We start from the raw sequence: 15,339 nt of genomic DNA, 5'->3' as shown, positions 1-15,339 counted from the left end.
GTTGATACTGTGATTTCAAAACGTCTAAAACCATGGCTAGTGAGAGACTTTCAACGAAAATCTACTTCTACACCCGCGGTGTGACCTGCACTGCAGCTTTAATAAATGAGGCAAAGTGTATAGATAGGCTTGTGTTGTAATTATTAGAGTCAGTGTGTTTTTTGTAAGAATATTTCCCTTTCTCTGGTCATACAAATCAAATCAAACTTTATTTGTCCCATGCGCCGAATACAACAGGTGTAGACTTTACTGTGAAATGCTTACTTACAAGCCCTTAACCAACAGTGCAGTTCAAGAAGAGTTAAGAAAACATTTACCAAATAAACTAAAGTAAAAAAAATATATAAAAAAGTAACACTATAAAATAACAATAACGAGGCTACATACAAGGGGTACCGGTAACGAGTCAGTGTTCGGGGGTACAGGTTAGTTGAGGTCATTTGTACATGTGCGTAGGGGTGAAGTGACTATGCATAGATAATAAACAGCAAGTGGCAGCAGTGTGCAAAACAAAGTGGGGGGGGGGGGTATCAATGTAAATGTGAGAGGTGCAATGGTGCAGTGTATTTTAGTCTTTCGTAGTAACTTGATTCAAGGTGCAAACAGCAAATTAGTTGGCTTAAGGACAAAGAGGGCATCTGGTAATGGATGTTGCAAAATAAAATATAAATGTTCAAGCTTCCTAGAAAATGTAGTCTAGAGCTGTCTAATAAACAGTGCTCAACAGACAGCTCAGTTAATGCAAGATAGAGACAGAAGTGGCTAGCGTATACAATTAAATAACCTGCACAAAAGCAACTTACTTTGTGCTTTGGACCAAGAAAACAAAACAAGAGATCAATTTGGTATAAACTGAAAATTAATTTAAATGGCTTAAAAGCAGAAAAAGTACACAAATTAAGATAGCTGAATGAACAAAAACAGGTTTAAGCCCTACACTAACCCCTGAACGCCCAGACGAGGTGTGCATTCCCAGGTCAGATGGACAATTATTCAACACTGTCAGTGGGATCTGAAATGTCATCCCTTCCAACTCCACGACCCCCTGCGCCTTCTTCTATACCACTGTTAAATTTGACTCTGGGACACGCAACACAGCACACAGCATGCTAGATGTCTGACAAAGTCTGATGATGCAGACTGTCGGGACAATGAGATGGTCTCCTGTATTTCACCCTGATGAGGAAACACAAGAAAACATCATGTGCCAGACAAAGCGTAAGTAACTGCCTCCCCTCCCATTCACTCTGGTCAGAATGAGACAGAAGAACAAGGCTGATATCCTGCACAGCATTGCGCGATTGACATCCTCTGAGAGCACAGAAGATCAACCGCAGCTGAGGCTTTCATTTCACATCACTTAGCGACCTCCTAACGTGCACAGGCAACAGCTCAGTTAACATTTAACCCGTTCGTCATGCAAACACGCAAAGGGGATCTGATGCACATGTTTGGGCTTCTTAGTGCGATAACACCCCCTCCCATACCCACAGCCCCTGTATGCCAAGTCAAAGCGATGTGGACAGGGAGGCTGGCTCCAGAATGCTGAGTCATCGCGGCATCCTTTAAAAAGTGGCCTAATCTGCAGTGAGTCTTTCTGCAGCTGAGTAACGCATGACGGGCGCGCAGCATTTCATCTTCGATTAGCATCCTCTTTTTTCGCTCCAACTGACGCTCTGTAATCCCCAACGCCACTAGCAATTACTAATTGAAATGACTACAATAAGAGTAAATGTACTGGTACAACTTTACAATAAGTGTCCCTTATAATAATGTATTTCCATGGTGTGCAGGTACAGTGTTTCATGTTTCATGGTACTTACCACTGTTGCACCTGTAGAATGCACAAATTCAAGAATTTGCCAATAAACTCAGTGTTGAGATGCATTTTTAGGATATATGATCATGACACAGGTTTGTGAGGTTAGAACAACCATGTGTGACTCACCACCTGGATTCGGTCTTATGTAGCAAAATGTTTTACGTTGGATATAAGTAGAGACTCAGAGCTACAAAATGGTATATCATACACTGTATTTTTGAGGAACAATGGGAAAGTAATTCTGCTTTGAAAGTTGATAAACTTATAAACTCACTTTTGAGAAAATGGCCTTTGAATGTTTTGGAATCTATTGAAGAGCTCTTCTTTATCTACAACCATTCAGCATCGTTTACACCCTCTTAAGCTTTAGCCCCACCCATCTCGTTTCGCTCTCGGAGCATTCAGAGCGCACACTTGGTGCTCTGGCTGATAATTTGTTAACCTCTGGCTAACATGAAAACAGTGAGCTAGCCACGTAAACAATGAACCTAGCTAGGTAAAAAAAAGTGTAAGATCACACACATCACGTAACATTCGCTAACGAGCCAGCCAGCTCACGTTAGCTAGTTAAGGGCTTGTAAGTAAGCATTTCACTGTAAGGTGATTTCACTGTTATGTGATGTGTGTGTTCTTTCACTTTGTTTACCTAGCTAGGTTCATTGTTTACCTGGCTAGCTAGCTGTTTTCATGTTGTATTCCACGCATGTGACATAACATTTGAGTTGAAAGTGGAGAGCAACGCTTATGCAGCTCCACTACACAATACATTTAAAAAAAGATGAGTTCGACATGATTACCAACACAGACTGACCAGCTCAAATAGACAGATGCATTCTACATGGCAGACCAAACCGAACTCCTCTCTCGGCATGTCCAGCCCTCTCATTATCTCAGCCAATCATGGCTAGTGGGAAAGTTGCTGTTTTTTCTGTGGCTTAACCAACAAGGCTGGTAATTTAAAAATTGTATTCGTATTTAGATGGCATATAAGGTTGTTATTAAGGCACATTTTTATTTTATTTTACCTTTATTTAACTAGGCAAGTCAGTTAAGAAAAAAATCTTACTTTCAATGACTGCCTAGGAACAGCGGGTTAACTGCCTTGTACAGGGGCAGAAAAACATTTGTTTTACCTTGTTAACTCGGGGATTTGATCTTGCAACCTTTCGGTTACTAGTCCAATGCTCTAACCATTAGGCTACTTGCCACCCGACATGAAAGTTCATTTTGATATAAACACATTGTTTTACGTTTCAATTGGCTCTCCTGTGAGGTCATGACTTGCGACATACGCCTAGTTTCCTGAATCAGGTCACATATGTCATGAACATATAGTGTCAGCAGAGTTTCAATAGATCCAGGTAGGGATGGGTGGGGATGGGTGATCAAATCATATGTAGATTTGTTTAAACTTATGGACGATTCAAAATATATCTCAATTTTTTTTTATATACATTTTCTCAAAATAAGCTTTGTTGCACAATTAAAGGTAAATACACTGCATTTCAAACAGTCAGCAATAATCAAATGAATTCAGGGCTTGTTAAATTATACCTAGGCTAAATGTTAGCCTTCCACAACCCACTAATGATTCAATTGTTTTATTACAAAAAATGTAAACTGCTTTTTTTGCCATAATCACTGACCTTGCTTTCAATTCTCTCTACGAAAATACACTTTTTGTTACAAATGTAACCAGAACCATGCACAATGACCAACTTCTGGTAGCAGGCATTATAGAAAAATAACAAAGGTCTTACAAACAATCTCTCAAGCACAAGCCCACGTGCTACTGAGTAGTCAGCATTCATCTATTTGCTTACTTTTATAAATACACCTTCCTGTCCGTCACTTTGTTTAGATGTTGAAATCAAGTGGCCAACCTGGTGAAGAAGATGCTTATTTCTCAATACGAGATTGTGTTACCAATTGCTTCTTTCTATGCTCATTACACACTTAAAAAACAAAGACTAGACAGCTAGTGCTAACAGTCTGTGGCGAACATCCTGCTAGCGGTACGTGGTACCGCAATGTCGTGCGTCACCAGTGGTGGGAAAAGTACCCAATTGTCATACTTGAGTAGAAGTAAAGATACCTTAATAGAAAATGACTCAAGTAAAAGTGAAAGTCGGCCATTAAAATACTACTTGAGTAAAAGTTTTAAAGTATTTGGTGTTAAATATACTTACGTTTCAAAAGTCAAAGTATAAATCATTTGGCACAATAGAGTTTTGTTTTACCAATAGCCAGTGCACACTCCAACACTCAGACATAATTTGCAAACAAAACATTTGTATTTAGTGAGTCTGCCAGATCAGAGGAAGTAGGGTTGACCAAGGATGTTCTATTGATAAGTGTGTGAATTTGAAAATTGTTCTGTCCTTGTAAGCATTTGAAATGAAATGATTACTTTTGGGTGTCAGGGAAAATGTACGGAGTAAAAAGTACATAATTTTCTTTAGGAATGTACGGAATAAAAGTTGTCAAAAAAATAAATAGTAAAGTAAACAGATACCCCAAAAAACTACTAAAGTAGTAGTTTAAGCAATTTTTGCATAAGTACTTTACAATACAGTGCTTGACAGAAACTGAGCATTAATTTTCCACAATCATGTTCATTGATACGCACGTATGTGAGTTGTTGGGAGTTGAGACAAAACAAGCATATCGTTAGAAGGTTAAGTTATACTCTAATACAGTTAAATAATGTCTCAGTGTGTTTCGTTGTCCATATGACCAATTCTGTTGGCCCAAACCTGGAATTGAAATAGTGAGTTGAAACTGCTTGTTGTCAGTAAGGAAAAAGTGATCTTTCGTCTTTGTTGTTGTGAGTGGCAGGGGGAGAGGCTTGGAGTCTGTGTGGGAGTGGGAAGGTGCATCGTACACATAGCACCGAAGGAACAAAAAAAAAATAGTGTCTTGCTATACAGGCATTTGGAACAGTGCACTAGAACATACATTTGAATTAATCAAATTAATTGGATATATCGCCCAGCCCTACATCCAGATCGCTTCCATAATTTACAGAGTTTCTGAAAGTTTCTCCTTATGTTACTAACAACATCTGAAGTGCCAAATTACAGTAGACGACAAGCTGCATATTGCTGTCAAACTTGATTTGTAAATGTTACCAACAAGCTAGTCATTGCCTACAGCCATTGCATGTATAAAGATTTAGAACATTACCTTGCTCTGCTAGCTGTAGGCCTATGTATTTAAAAAATATATATATACACTACCGTTCAAAAGTTTGGGGTCAGTAAGAAATATCCTTGTTTTTGAAAGAAAATCACATTTTTCGTCCATTAAAATAACATAAAATTGATCAGAAATACAGTATAGACATTGTTAAAACTTCTTATGGCTGCAGTGGCAGTATTGAGTAGCTTGGATGAAAGGTGCCCAGAGGTGCCCAGAGTAAATGGCCTGCTCCTCAGTCCCAGTTGCTAATATATGCATATTATTATTTTTTGGATAGAAAACACTCTGAAGTTTCTAAAAACTGTTTGAATGATGACTGTGAGTATAACAGCACTCATACGGCAGGCAAAAACCTGAGAAGAAATCCAAACAGGAAGTGAGAAATCTGAGGTTGGTCGATTTTCAACCCAGCCCCTATTGAATTCACAGCGGGATATGGATGAAGTTGCACGTCCTAGGGCTTCCACTAGATGTTAACCATCTTTAGAAACTTGAATGAGGCTTCTACTGTGTTGTGGGGCTGAATAAGAGCTGAATGAGTCAGGTTACTGGCAGAGAGCCAGGTCCTGGTCACGCGCAATTTACATGATAGCAACCTGCATGGCTTTTCTACACACAAAGGAATTCTCCAGTTGGAACTTTATTGAAGATTTATGATAACAACACCTTAAAGATTTATTCTATACTTAAATTTGACAAGTTTCTTTGACCTGTAATATAACTTTTTGAGGTTTTCGCCCGACATTCAGATGGACCTGCAAGAGAATTGGATTTGTATACCTAAGCCCTAACAAAAGTAGCTACTTGGACATAAATAATGGACATTATCGAACAAATGAAGCATTTATTGTGGAACTAGGATTCCTGGGAGTGCATTCTGATGAAGATCATCAAAAGTAAGGGAATATTTATTATGTGATTTCTGGTTTCTGTTGACTCCAACATGGCGGATAATTTTATTTATTTTCTGAGTGCCGTCTCAGATTATTGCATGGTTTGCTTTTTCCGTAAAGTTTTTTGGAAATCTGACACAGCGGTTGTATTAAGGAGAGGTATATCTATAATTCCATGTGTATAACTTGTATTTTCATCTACATTTATGATGAGTATTTCTGTAAAATGATGTGGCTCTCTGCAATATCACCAGATGTTTTTGGAACTAGTGAACGTACCGCGCCAATGTAAACTCAGATTTTTTTGTATTTTGTATATAAATATGAACTTTATCAAACAAAACATACATGTATTGTGTAACACGAAGTCCTATGAGCGTCATCTGATGAAGATCATCAAAGGTTAGTGATTCATTTGATCTCTATTTGTGCTTTTTGTGACTCCTCTCTTTGGCTGGAAAAATGGCAGGGTTTTTCTGTAAATTGGTGGTCACCTAACATAATCGTTTGTGGTGCTTTCGCTGTAAAGCCTATTTGAAATTGGAGACTGTGGTGGGATTTATCAACAAGATTACCTTTAAAACGGTATAAGATACATGTATGTTTGAGGAATGTTAATTATGAGATTTCTGGTGTTTTGAATTTGGCGCCCTGTCCATTCACTGGCTGTTGTCATATCATCCCGTTAACGGGATTGCAGCCCTAAGAAGTTTTTAATATTGTAAATGACTATTGTAGCTGGAAATAGCTGATATTTTATAGAATATCTACATAGGCAATGAGAGACCCATTATCAGCATCCATCACTCCTGTGTTCCAATGGCACGTTGTGTTAGCTAATCCAAGTTTATCATTTTAAAATGCTAATTAATCATTAGAAAACCCTTTTGCAATTATGTTAGCAGAGCTGAAAACTGTTGGTCTGATTAACCTCTCTGGGCAACCCGACGCGCTAGCGTCCCACCTTGCCAACAATAAATGCAAATGCGCTACGCCAAATGCTAATAACACTCGTTAAAACTCAAACGTTCATTAAAACACACATGCAGGGTACTCAATTCAAGCTACACTCGTTGTGAATCTAGCCAACAAGTCAGATTTTTAAAATGCTTTTCGGCGAAAGCACGAGAAGCTATTATCTGATAGCATGCAACACCCCGAAATACCTGAAGGGGACGTAAACAAAAGAATTAGCGTAGCCGGCGCTTCACAAAACGCAGAAATAAAATATAAAACATTCATTACCTTTGACGAGCTTCTTTGTTGGCACTCCTATATGTCCCATAAACATCACAATTGGGTCTTTTGTTCGATTAAATCGGTCCTTGTATACCCAAAATGTCCATTTATGAAGACTGTGTGATCCAGGAAAAACACAGTTTCTAAACGCAACGTTATTTTTTTAAATTAAAAAAGTTGCCTATAAACTTTGACAAAACACTTCAAACTACTTCTGTAATCCAACTTTGGGTATTAGTAAACGTTAATAAACGATCAAATTGATCACGGAGCGATCTGTATTCAATAGGAGCAAGTTTGGAAAACGTAGTCCACTTTCCCCCTTCCATTTCTTCCTGCTGTGTACCCGACGAGAGGATGTGCCTATTACTCATATGACCAAGGATTTACCTGCATAGAAATCACAACACTGGCGACATCGTGTGGAAGCTGTAGGAACTGTAAGCTGGTCGCTATCTATTATACCTTGCAATAGACAACACAGAGACTGGCGGATTGATTTTTCTTTGTCGATTTTGTGATCAGGTTTCCTTGCGATTTTGACCACAAAACACGTTCTGTTATAGTCACAGACATCATTTAACCAGTTTTAGAAACTTCAGAGTGTTTCCTATCCACACATACTAATCATATGCATATACTATATTCCTGGCATGAGTAGCAGGACGTTGAAATGTTGCGCGATTTTTAACAGAATGTTGAAAAAAGTAGCCCAATCTCTAACAGGTTTTAAAGAAGAAATACAACTGGCCTTCTTTAGACTAGTTGAGTATCTGGAGCATCAGCATTTGTGGGTTCGATTACTGGCTCAAAATGGCCAGAAACAAATTACTTTCTTCCGAAACTCGTCAGTCTATACTTGTTCTCAGAAATGAAGGCTATTCCATGTGAGAAATTGCCAAGAAACTGAAGATCTCTGGTCTTCTAGGCAGAGATATGCAAAGAAAAAGCCATATCTCAGACTGGCCAAAAAAATATATAGATGGGCAAAAGAGCAGACACTGGACAGAGGATCTCTGCCTAGAAGGCTAGCATCCCGGAGTCGCCACTTCACTGTTGGTGTTGAGAATGGTGTTTTGCGGGTACTATATAATGAAGCTACCAGTTGACTTGTGAGGCATCTGTTACTCAAACTAGACACTCTAATTTACATGTCCTCTTGCTCAGTTGTGCTCTGGGGCCTCCCACTCCTCTTTCTATTCTGGTTAGAGCCAGTTTTCCCTGTTCTGTGAAGGGTGTAGTACACAGCATTGAGGCTCGGCGATATGGCCAAAATCTCATATCCCGATATAGGTCATTTCATATCCCGAAACAATATATATCACGATATAGCACATTTTCAGGTTGGCCTGTTTTGCATGTTATTTTGGCATTAATACGTCTCACATATCAATTTGCATTTGGTACCTTGGGTCGAGTGTTAGCACCAACTCACGAAACCCCCGTTTCTCGACTGTGTAAATTGGGGCCATGTCTTTGCAGATGTAAGTTGCATCTTCGTGATTCTTTGCCATATGGTGTGCCGCGGGCTAAAGCCTCTTGCAACATCTGAGTCGAGGGTTTGTTTTGAGCACTCAACTGTACTTTTTTGGGTCTCATCCGTAAACTCTCTCCGTACTGTTTCACATGATTCTTGCGTACAGTTGAAGTCTGAAGTTTACCTACACCTAAGCCAAATACATTTAAACTCAGTTTCTCACAATTCCTGACATTCAATCCTAGTAAAAATTCCCTGTCTTAGGTCAGTTAGGATCACCACTTTATTTTACCCGCTTCACGGGTTGGGATGGTGTTCTTCAGCTTGCAAGCCTCCCCCTTTTTCCTCCAAACATAATGATGGTCATTGTGGCCAAACAGTTCCATTTTTGTTGTATAAAATCAGAGGACATTTCTCCAAAAAGTACGATCTTTGTCCCCATGTGCAGTTGCAAACCGTAGTCTGGCTTTTTTGATGGTGCTTTTGAAGCAGTGTCTTCTTCCTTGCTGAGCGGCCTTTCAGGATATGTCGATATAGGACTCGTTTTTACTGTGGAAATAGATACTTTTGTACCTGTTTCCTCCAGCATCTTCACAGCGTCCTTTGCTGTTGTTCTGGGATTGATTTGCACTTTTCGCACCAAAGTACGTTCATCTCTAGGAGACAGAACGCATACCTTCCTGAGCGGTATGACGGCTGCGTGATCCCATGGTGTTTATACTTGCGTACTATTGTTTGTACAGATGAACGTGGTACATTCAGGTATTTGGAAATTGCTCCCAAGGATGAACCAGAATTGTGGAGGTCTACAATTTTGTTCTGGGGTCTTGGCTGATTTCTTTTGATTTTCCCATGATGTCAAGCAAAAGGGCACTGAGTTTGAAGGTAGGCCTTGAAATACATCCACAGGTACAACTCCAATTGACTCAAATGATATCAATAAGCCTATCAGAAGCTTCTAAAGCCATTACATTATTTTCTGGAATTTTCCAAGCTGTTTAAAGGCACAGTCAACTTAGTGTATGTAAACTTCTAAACCACTGGAATTCATAAGAATTATAAGTGAAATAATCTGTCTGTAAACAATTGTTGGAAGAATTACTTGTGTCATGCACAAAGTAGATGTCCTAACCGACTTGCCAAAACTATAGTTCGTTAACAAGAAAGTTGTGGAGTGGTTGAAAAATGAATATTAATGACTCCAACCTACGTGTAAATAAACTTCCGACATCAACTGTAGGTGGTAAAAGAGGTTAGTGGTGTTTGAGCCTGTTGTCGGGACCGGCCTGTGGCATATTTTGCAGAGGACGGTTTTCTGGTCCAAGTCAGAGTTTTCATACCCAAACTATGTCCATGCGACCGAAGTAGCCCCTCTTTTAGGTACGAGCTCGGTGTCTACGTGCTCTGTGTCACGTTCACTCTCCTCCATGTTTGTCTGTACTGCAAATCTCCTTCAACACGGCACGTGTAGAATGCAAAGCGTCATCCAATTGTCAAAAAATATTGCCCGTAAAGAGTGTGATTTGCGACACAACAAAATAAACTATAGAGCATAATATGAAACGATAGACGTTTTTCTATCGTCACACAATATATATCGTCATATCGCCCAGCCCTACACAGAGTTGTATGAGATCTTCAGGGTTTTCTAATGATCAATTACCCTTTTTAAAATGATAAACTTGGATTAGCTAACATATCGTGCCATTGGAACACAGGAGTGATGGTTGATGATAATGGGCCTCTAATCGCCTATGTAGATATTCCATTAAATATCAGCTGTTTCCAGCTAAAATAGTCATTTACAACATTAACAATGTCTACACTGTATTTCTAATCAATTGGATGTTATTTTAATTGACAAAAAAATGTGCTTTTCTTTCAAAATCAAGGGCATTTCTAAGTGACCCCAAACATTTGAAGATAGTGTATATATTTTGACTAATGAGTCAATTCAATTGAGTGGCTAATGTTAATTTGGAGGAAAATAGAAATCTAATGTTTAGAAAAACTCCCTTCAACTTTCTTAGCAAAATGATCATAAAGGAAAACACTTTGACCCACTGAGTGAACAAAATACCGCCAAGAAACTCAAACCTGGTTATCAGATTCAAGCCATGATCACTTTCCAAGGTTCCGTGGCTCCCAACACACAGATTTGCCTGGCAGTTATTCAAACTACTGCACGCTCATTCAAAAATCCCCCTTACAAACAAACCCCAAAAGCTCTCACCTAAACAAAAAAGAGAACCTGCCCTTTCAGCACATTTCCCAGTGTCTTGAGCTTTTAGAGTTCCCACATGACTGAGTTTATTCCACCTATTTATTTGTGCTCTTTTGTCCTGAGGGAAAAAGCTAGACATGTTGCAGGGAGACTATTTGATAGTTTCAAACGACAAGGTCAAATTAATTCCACTGTTAGTACTCTGGTCAAAACACGGTAGAGGCCATTGCTAGAGGGAAAGCATGTTGCAATTAGATGACATGAGTAAATTGGTGAGGTTCCATTGTATATTGCCAAGTTTGTGCAGTTTTGTTGGTTACCAACAGTCCTACACGCTGCTTGAATTACGCCCCACCCAACTTCCTCCCGGGTTTTCACACTTTGTTGTTGTTTCTATCTAGATTAAGCGTGAAGGTATATAACTTGTTCTGGTGACTACAATAGCACACACAACGGTGAATGGAGAGGAAGGCAGTGCATAGGATGGAGACCAGGTTGAACCAGGTTTAATGTATTGACACAACCAGTGATTACGATCAACAAACATGCTTGTTAGGCCAAGGAATTTGGCCAACCCCTCTGGCATTCACATGCTGGTAAGGCCTTAAAACAGAGTCTGAGGTCAAGGCTCCACCAATCTTGTTTACCAGGAGCCCAACCTTTACAAATGAACACACTATTTTTTCATTATTGAGCAACAATGTAGCTTGTTTTTGGAACATGTTCACCTGAGATGAGATTCCATTTCTGAAGTAAATTAGGGGAACCCTAAGTTTGGAAAAGGAATACACTTTTATAATCCTCCATTGCTTGCTTTGCCTATTGAACATGTCCGGACACAAAGATAGAGCGGTGGATATTGGCTGTGATACAGATCTTCCACTTCCCAACTTTCTGCAACCTGATAGGATCTAGAATTTATGTACAACAGTGCCCAAGATTCTTTTACACCAGAGATGGTGATAAGACATTCTCCAGAGTGCATATTTACTCCACAAACAAAAGGCTGTAATCTTCGTTGGATAACAATTCTGTCTGTTGTCCACAGAGTCTGAACCAAACCTCAAGCGGTAACGAAATGCACTTGTTTAGGCCAGGCTGGGTTGGTGATGCTGTCTGTGAGAAGCTTTCCATTCCCTTGACACTGACCAGAACTGGACCTCTGTCTGTCCACTGGTTGTTTATGTCCCCCATGTTAACCTGCCTTCTATCGCAAATGTCACAGTCAAGTCCCAGGCATCAATAGTGGCCTTATTACTATAATAACGGACACAGGGCTACTTCCTCAGCTTCTTTTGGGAAAGATGTGAAAGACCGGGGAAATCAATGAGTCCATTGGCCATTTAAAAATGATTTACCTTGCCGAACGTTTGACCCACTTTCCCAGTGTGTGATGTAAAGACGGTGCAATAAGCATCACCAGATGGCCAGACAAGAGGCATGTGTGTTCAACACCGCATTCCATCCCATGTGTGTATAGTATAGACTGGTTGACCCATCGTGCTGACAAGTCGTGCAAGTAGCATACACACAAGGCAGTTCCTTTACAAATATAGGTTCAAACCCCTTTTTAAAGCCCCAGTCTTACAGAGAGAAAAGTCTGTGTGGATCACATTATATGACCAAGCTTGATCCTGTACGGTACTTTGTCTCACATGTGCAGCCCACATCGTCATATAGGGCAGTCAGTCACACACTTCCAAGCAGTACATTCTTCCCTCCAGCCAACTGAGCCTGGGTGCCACTTAAAATAACTGACCTTTTTCTCAACTAAGGGCTAGCGGGGACAGTCCCACAGCATGCCACAGAACAGGAAAACAACAACACAAACACTATGTCAATGGGTAGCGGGACAGAGGACTGCTGAGGTAGGGTTAAGGGAAGTGTGTGAGCAGTAAAAGTGGGAGGGGTGGGGTAAGGACAGGTGGGTGGAGGGAAGTGGGTGGGGCAGCAGGCTTCACCTACCTCTTGAAAGCCTCAGTGGGGTTTCTCTCACACTCCCCGGGCTGCAGGACGCTCTGCACCGCTGGATCGCACACCTTCTCCTCGTAACCCGGCAACAGGCCGCTCCGGCAAATCTGGGCCACCAGACCTCGGATGAAGCCTCCCAGGCAGAGTGTGTCCGAGTCGTCCGCCCGGCAGAAATGGAATGCCAGACTCTGCTGCTGCAGCCCCCGATGGGTGCCCTGGGCTGAAGAGGGCCACAGGAGCTCCGTGCACAGGGCCGTCTTCCCACTCCCAGGCCCCCCCACCAGCAACACCCCCCAGGCGGTGGCCTTCGCAGAGCCTGCTGCAGAGCTGCCACAGGGGTTAGATGCGCCAGTGCCGGAGGCACCGGCCTGCTTGCTGGGAGTGCTGGTCAAACCACTCAGGCCATTAGTCTTTTCCTGGAGACAGTGCTGAATCTTGTGGAAGACCCACTCCCTGCAGTAAAAGCGCTTCCCCTGCAGCAAACTGGTTTGGGCCATTTTGAGATACTGCTGATCTGGCTTTTCCTCATAGGGCTTTCCTTGCCCTCACATTTTCAACCCAGAGTAGGCCAGCTGTAAATTTGAGTATCCATTTTTTTTTGCCTCCACATGTGCCTTTCCAAGTTGATTGCAGCTGTCCTTAGTGTTGTGATAAAGACAGTGTGCAACTGAAGCTCCCTTCTGAGAAAACAGAATGGCTGTGGGCGAGAAAAGCAGTTTTTGGGACGTCGCTGAATATCTGGGGCAAAAAAAGAGTCACAATTGAGGCTTGTACTGTACATTTTCCACTAACTTCTTCCATGGCTTTCTCATTGGCTGGACTGAATGCTCAGTGTTATTCCAGGTTTGTTGCTTTAACATGGTGTTGTGCATGACAGGGCACAGGGCTTTGAGTGCACCCACTATCAAACTCAACCACAGCTTGATCAAATTAGCCCTGAGAGTCAGTGATTTGTTTCCCTTGATACATTTCATAGGGAAACTGGAGCGGGTATATAGTTTCCATTACATTAACATTTGAGAGTGCCAGAGTTGTGTTGGTCTCTCCAATAACAATGATTGCCTGGTCACTTTCCTGGAATAAACAGAAGCTTGCTGTAAAAAAAAAATAATAATAATAAGATTACAGATTCAACTTTTGTCTAGCCTATACAATTACACAGTTCACTCTCACTGGAAAATGCATAGCTTTGCAGAATGGGGGAGCGTGTTTATAACACAGTAACTAACAAGACATTGTAGATGGTCCACACTCTTGGAGTCTTGGCAAGGTTTCGTTCGGTATCTCTAACCTACTGACTGATCTCCCTTCCTTCCTAGGTGGCTTTAAATCGCAAACATTTCACATCCGGGAAAATAAACTCCAAATGAGAGGACCCCCTTTTATCTGCATACAGCGACATTAACGTTCCCTATCCCACGATGCAATAATGACTCAAATAAATAACTTGGAAGTGTGGTTTCTTTTCAGATCGCCAATACAGTGAGTGTAATATGTCTATCAATTTAAAACACGTGTATTATGTCTGTTAAATGTTATTCACCTTCCTCCTGTTTTCTAGGCGCCCACCTCATCGCGTAACCAATAGCCTGCTACAGCGCTCTCATTTTGGAAATACATGACAAAGAGGCAGTTTTAAACTCATTAAAGAAATGCAACCGCAAGCAAAAGCCTACAAATATGTATTAGGGGTGGTAAACTGTCATAGGTATCGTTGAAAAGTGGGCCAAAGACTGATCGGGCTACGCCGTCTTTTGTATGACAAAAAAACCTCACCCATTTCAAATGGAATAGAATTTAACACCTTTAGTCAGTCTAAAAACCTACACTATCTAAAATACAAATGCATTCCTACAAACAAAGAATAGGTCAATGAGCTGAACGCGGCCCTTAATCTTGTAAAATACAATGTAAAAAGTGTTTTTTAACTTCAAGCAAATGTGGAACGTTTGCCCATTTTTCAATGTTACAGTTTGAAATACCGTATAGCCTACGGCTTCTCACCTCTTGCTGAATCCCCCTTTTCATTTGGTTGCTGTGTCCGTGATTAAACCATTTGTCTCCCTAAACAAATGCTATGCTTTAAAAGCAATATTTGATTAGCTTAATCTGTTTCTAAACGCAATCTTCGAATTTTTCCATCAACGTCTTTGCATTCTCTTTCTTACAGCAGCCGCGGCTCCTCCTGCTATCCAACACAGCGCTGCAGCCTACTATACTTAACCAGTCTCTCAGCCTCCAAACATTCTAATATTCTATCTCTTGCATTCAGAGCACACACGCAGGATGGACGCAAAGTCTGATGGGAATTAGAGTTTTATAGGTACCAAAGCCGCCATTATATGGGCCTTAAAATAAGAAACACATTGACTTTTTGCATTATAGAACGTTAATAACGAGTGTAACGTTTTTGAGTTGAAACCACTGCAGCAGCTTTTCTCTTTATTTACAGAGATGTTTCACAATGCTAAAATAATTTTATTAGAACAATGTTGCATAGAGTTAAAAGGGA

General features: G+C 40.7%; 1 protein-coding gene across 1 annotated transcript in view; it reads right to left on the bottom strand.

Moving 5' to 3' along the window:
- LOC135545943 (ankyrin repeat domain-containing protein 50-like) overlaps positions 1-15,042 on the bottom strand; it is a 50,906-nt gene extending 35,864 nt beyond the window's left edge. Inside the window, exons 1-2 of the mRNA XM_064973944.1 lie at positions 14,832-15,042; positions 12,822-13,921 (exon numbers count right to left, since the gene is read on the bottom strand). Coding sequence (XP_064830016.1) covers positions 12,822-13,324 — 503 coding nt within the window. The 5' untranslated portion in view covers positions 13,325-13,921; positions 14,832-15,042. The remainder of the gene's footprint in view (positions 1-12,821; positions 13,922-14,831) is intronic.
- Between the last annotated feature and the right edge of the window lie 297 nt (positions 15,043-15,339).

Source organism: Oncorhynchus masou, chromosome 9 (genome assembly GCF_036934945.1).
Source record: "Oncorhynchus masou masou isolate Uvic2021 chromosome 9, UVic_Omas_1.1, whole genome shotgun sequence".
Lineage (NCBI taxonomy): Eukaryota > Metazoa > Chordata > Actinopteri > Salmoniformes > Salmonidae > Oncorhynchus > Oncorhynchus masou.
The sequence above is the reverse complement of the archived record's forward strand: the minus strand, read 5'-3'. Positions and strand labels throughout refer to the sequence as shown.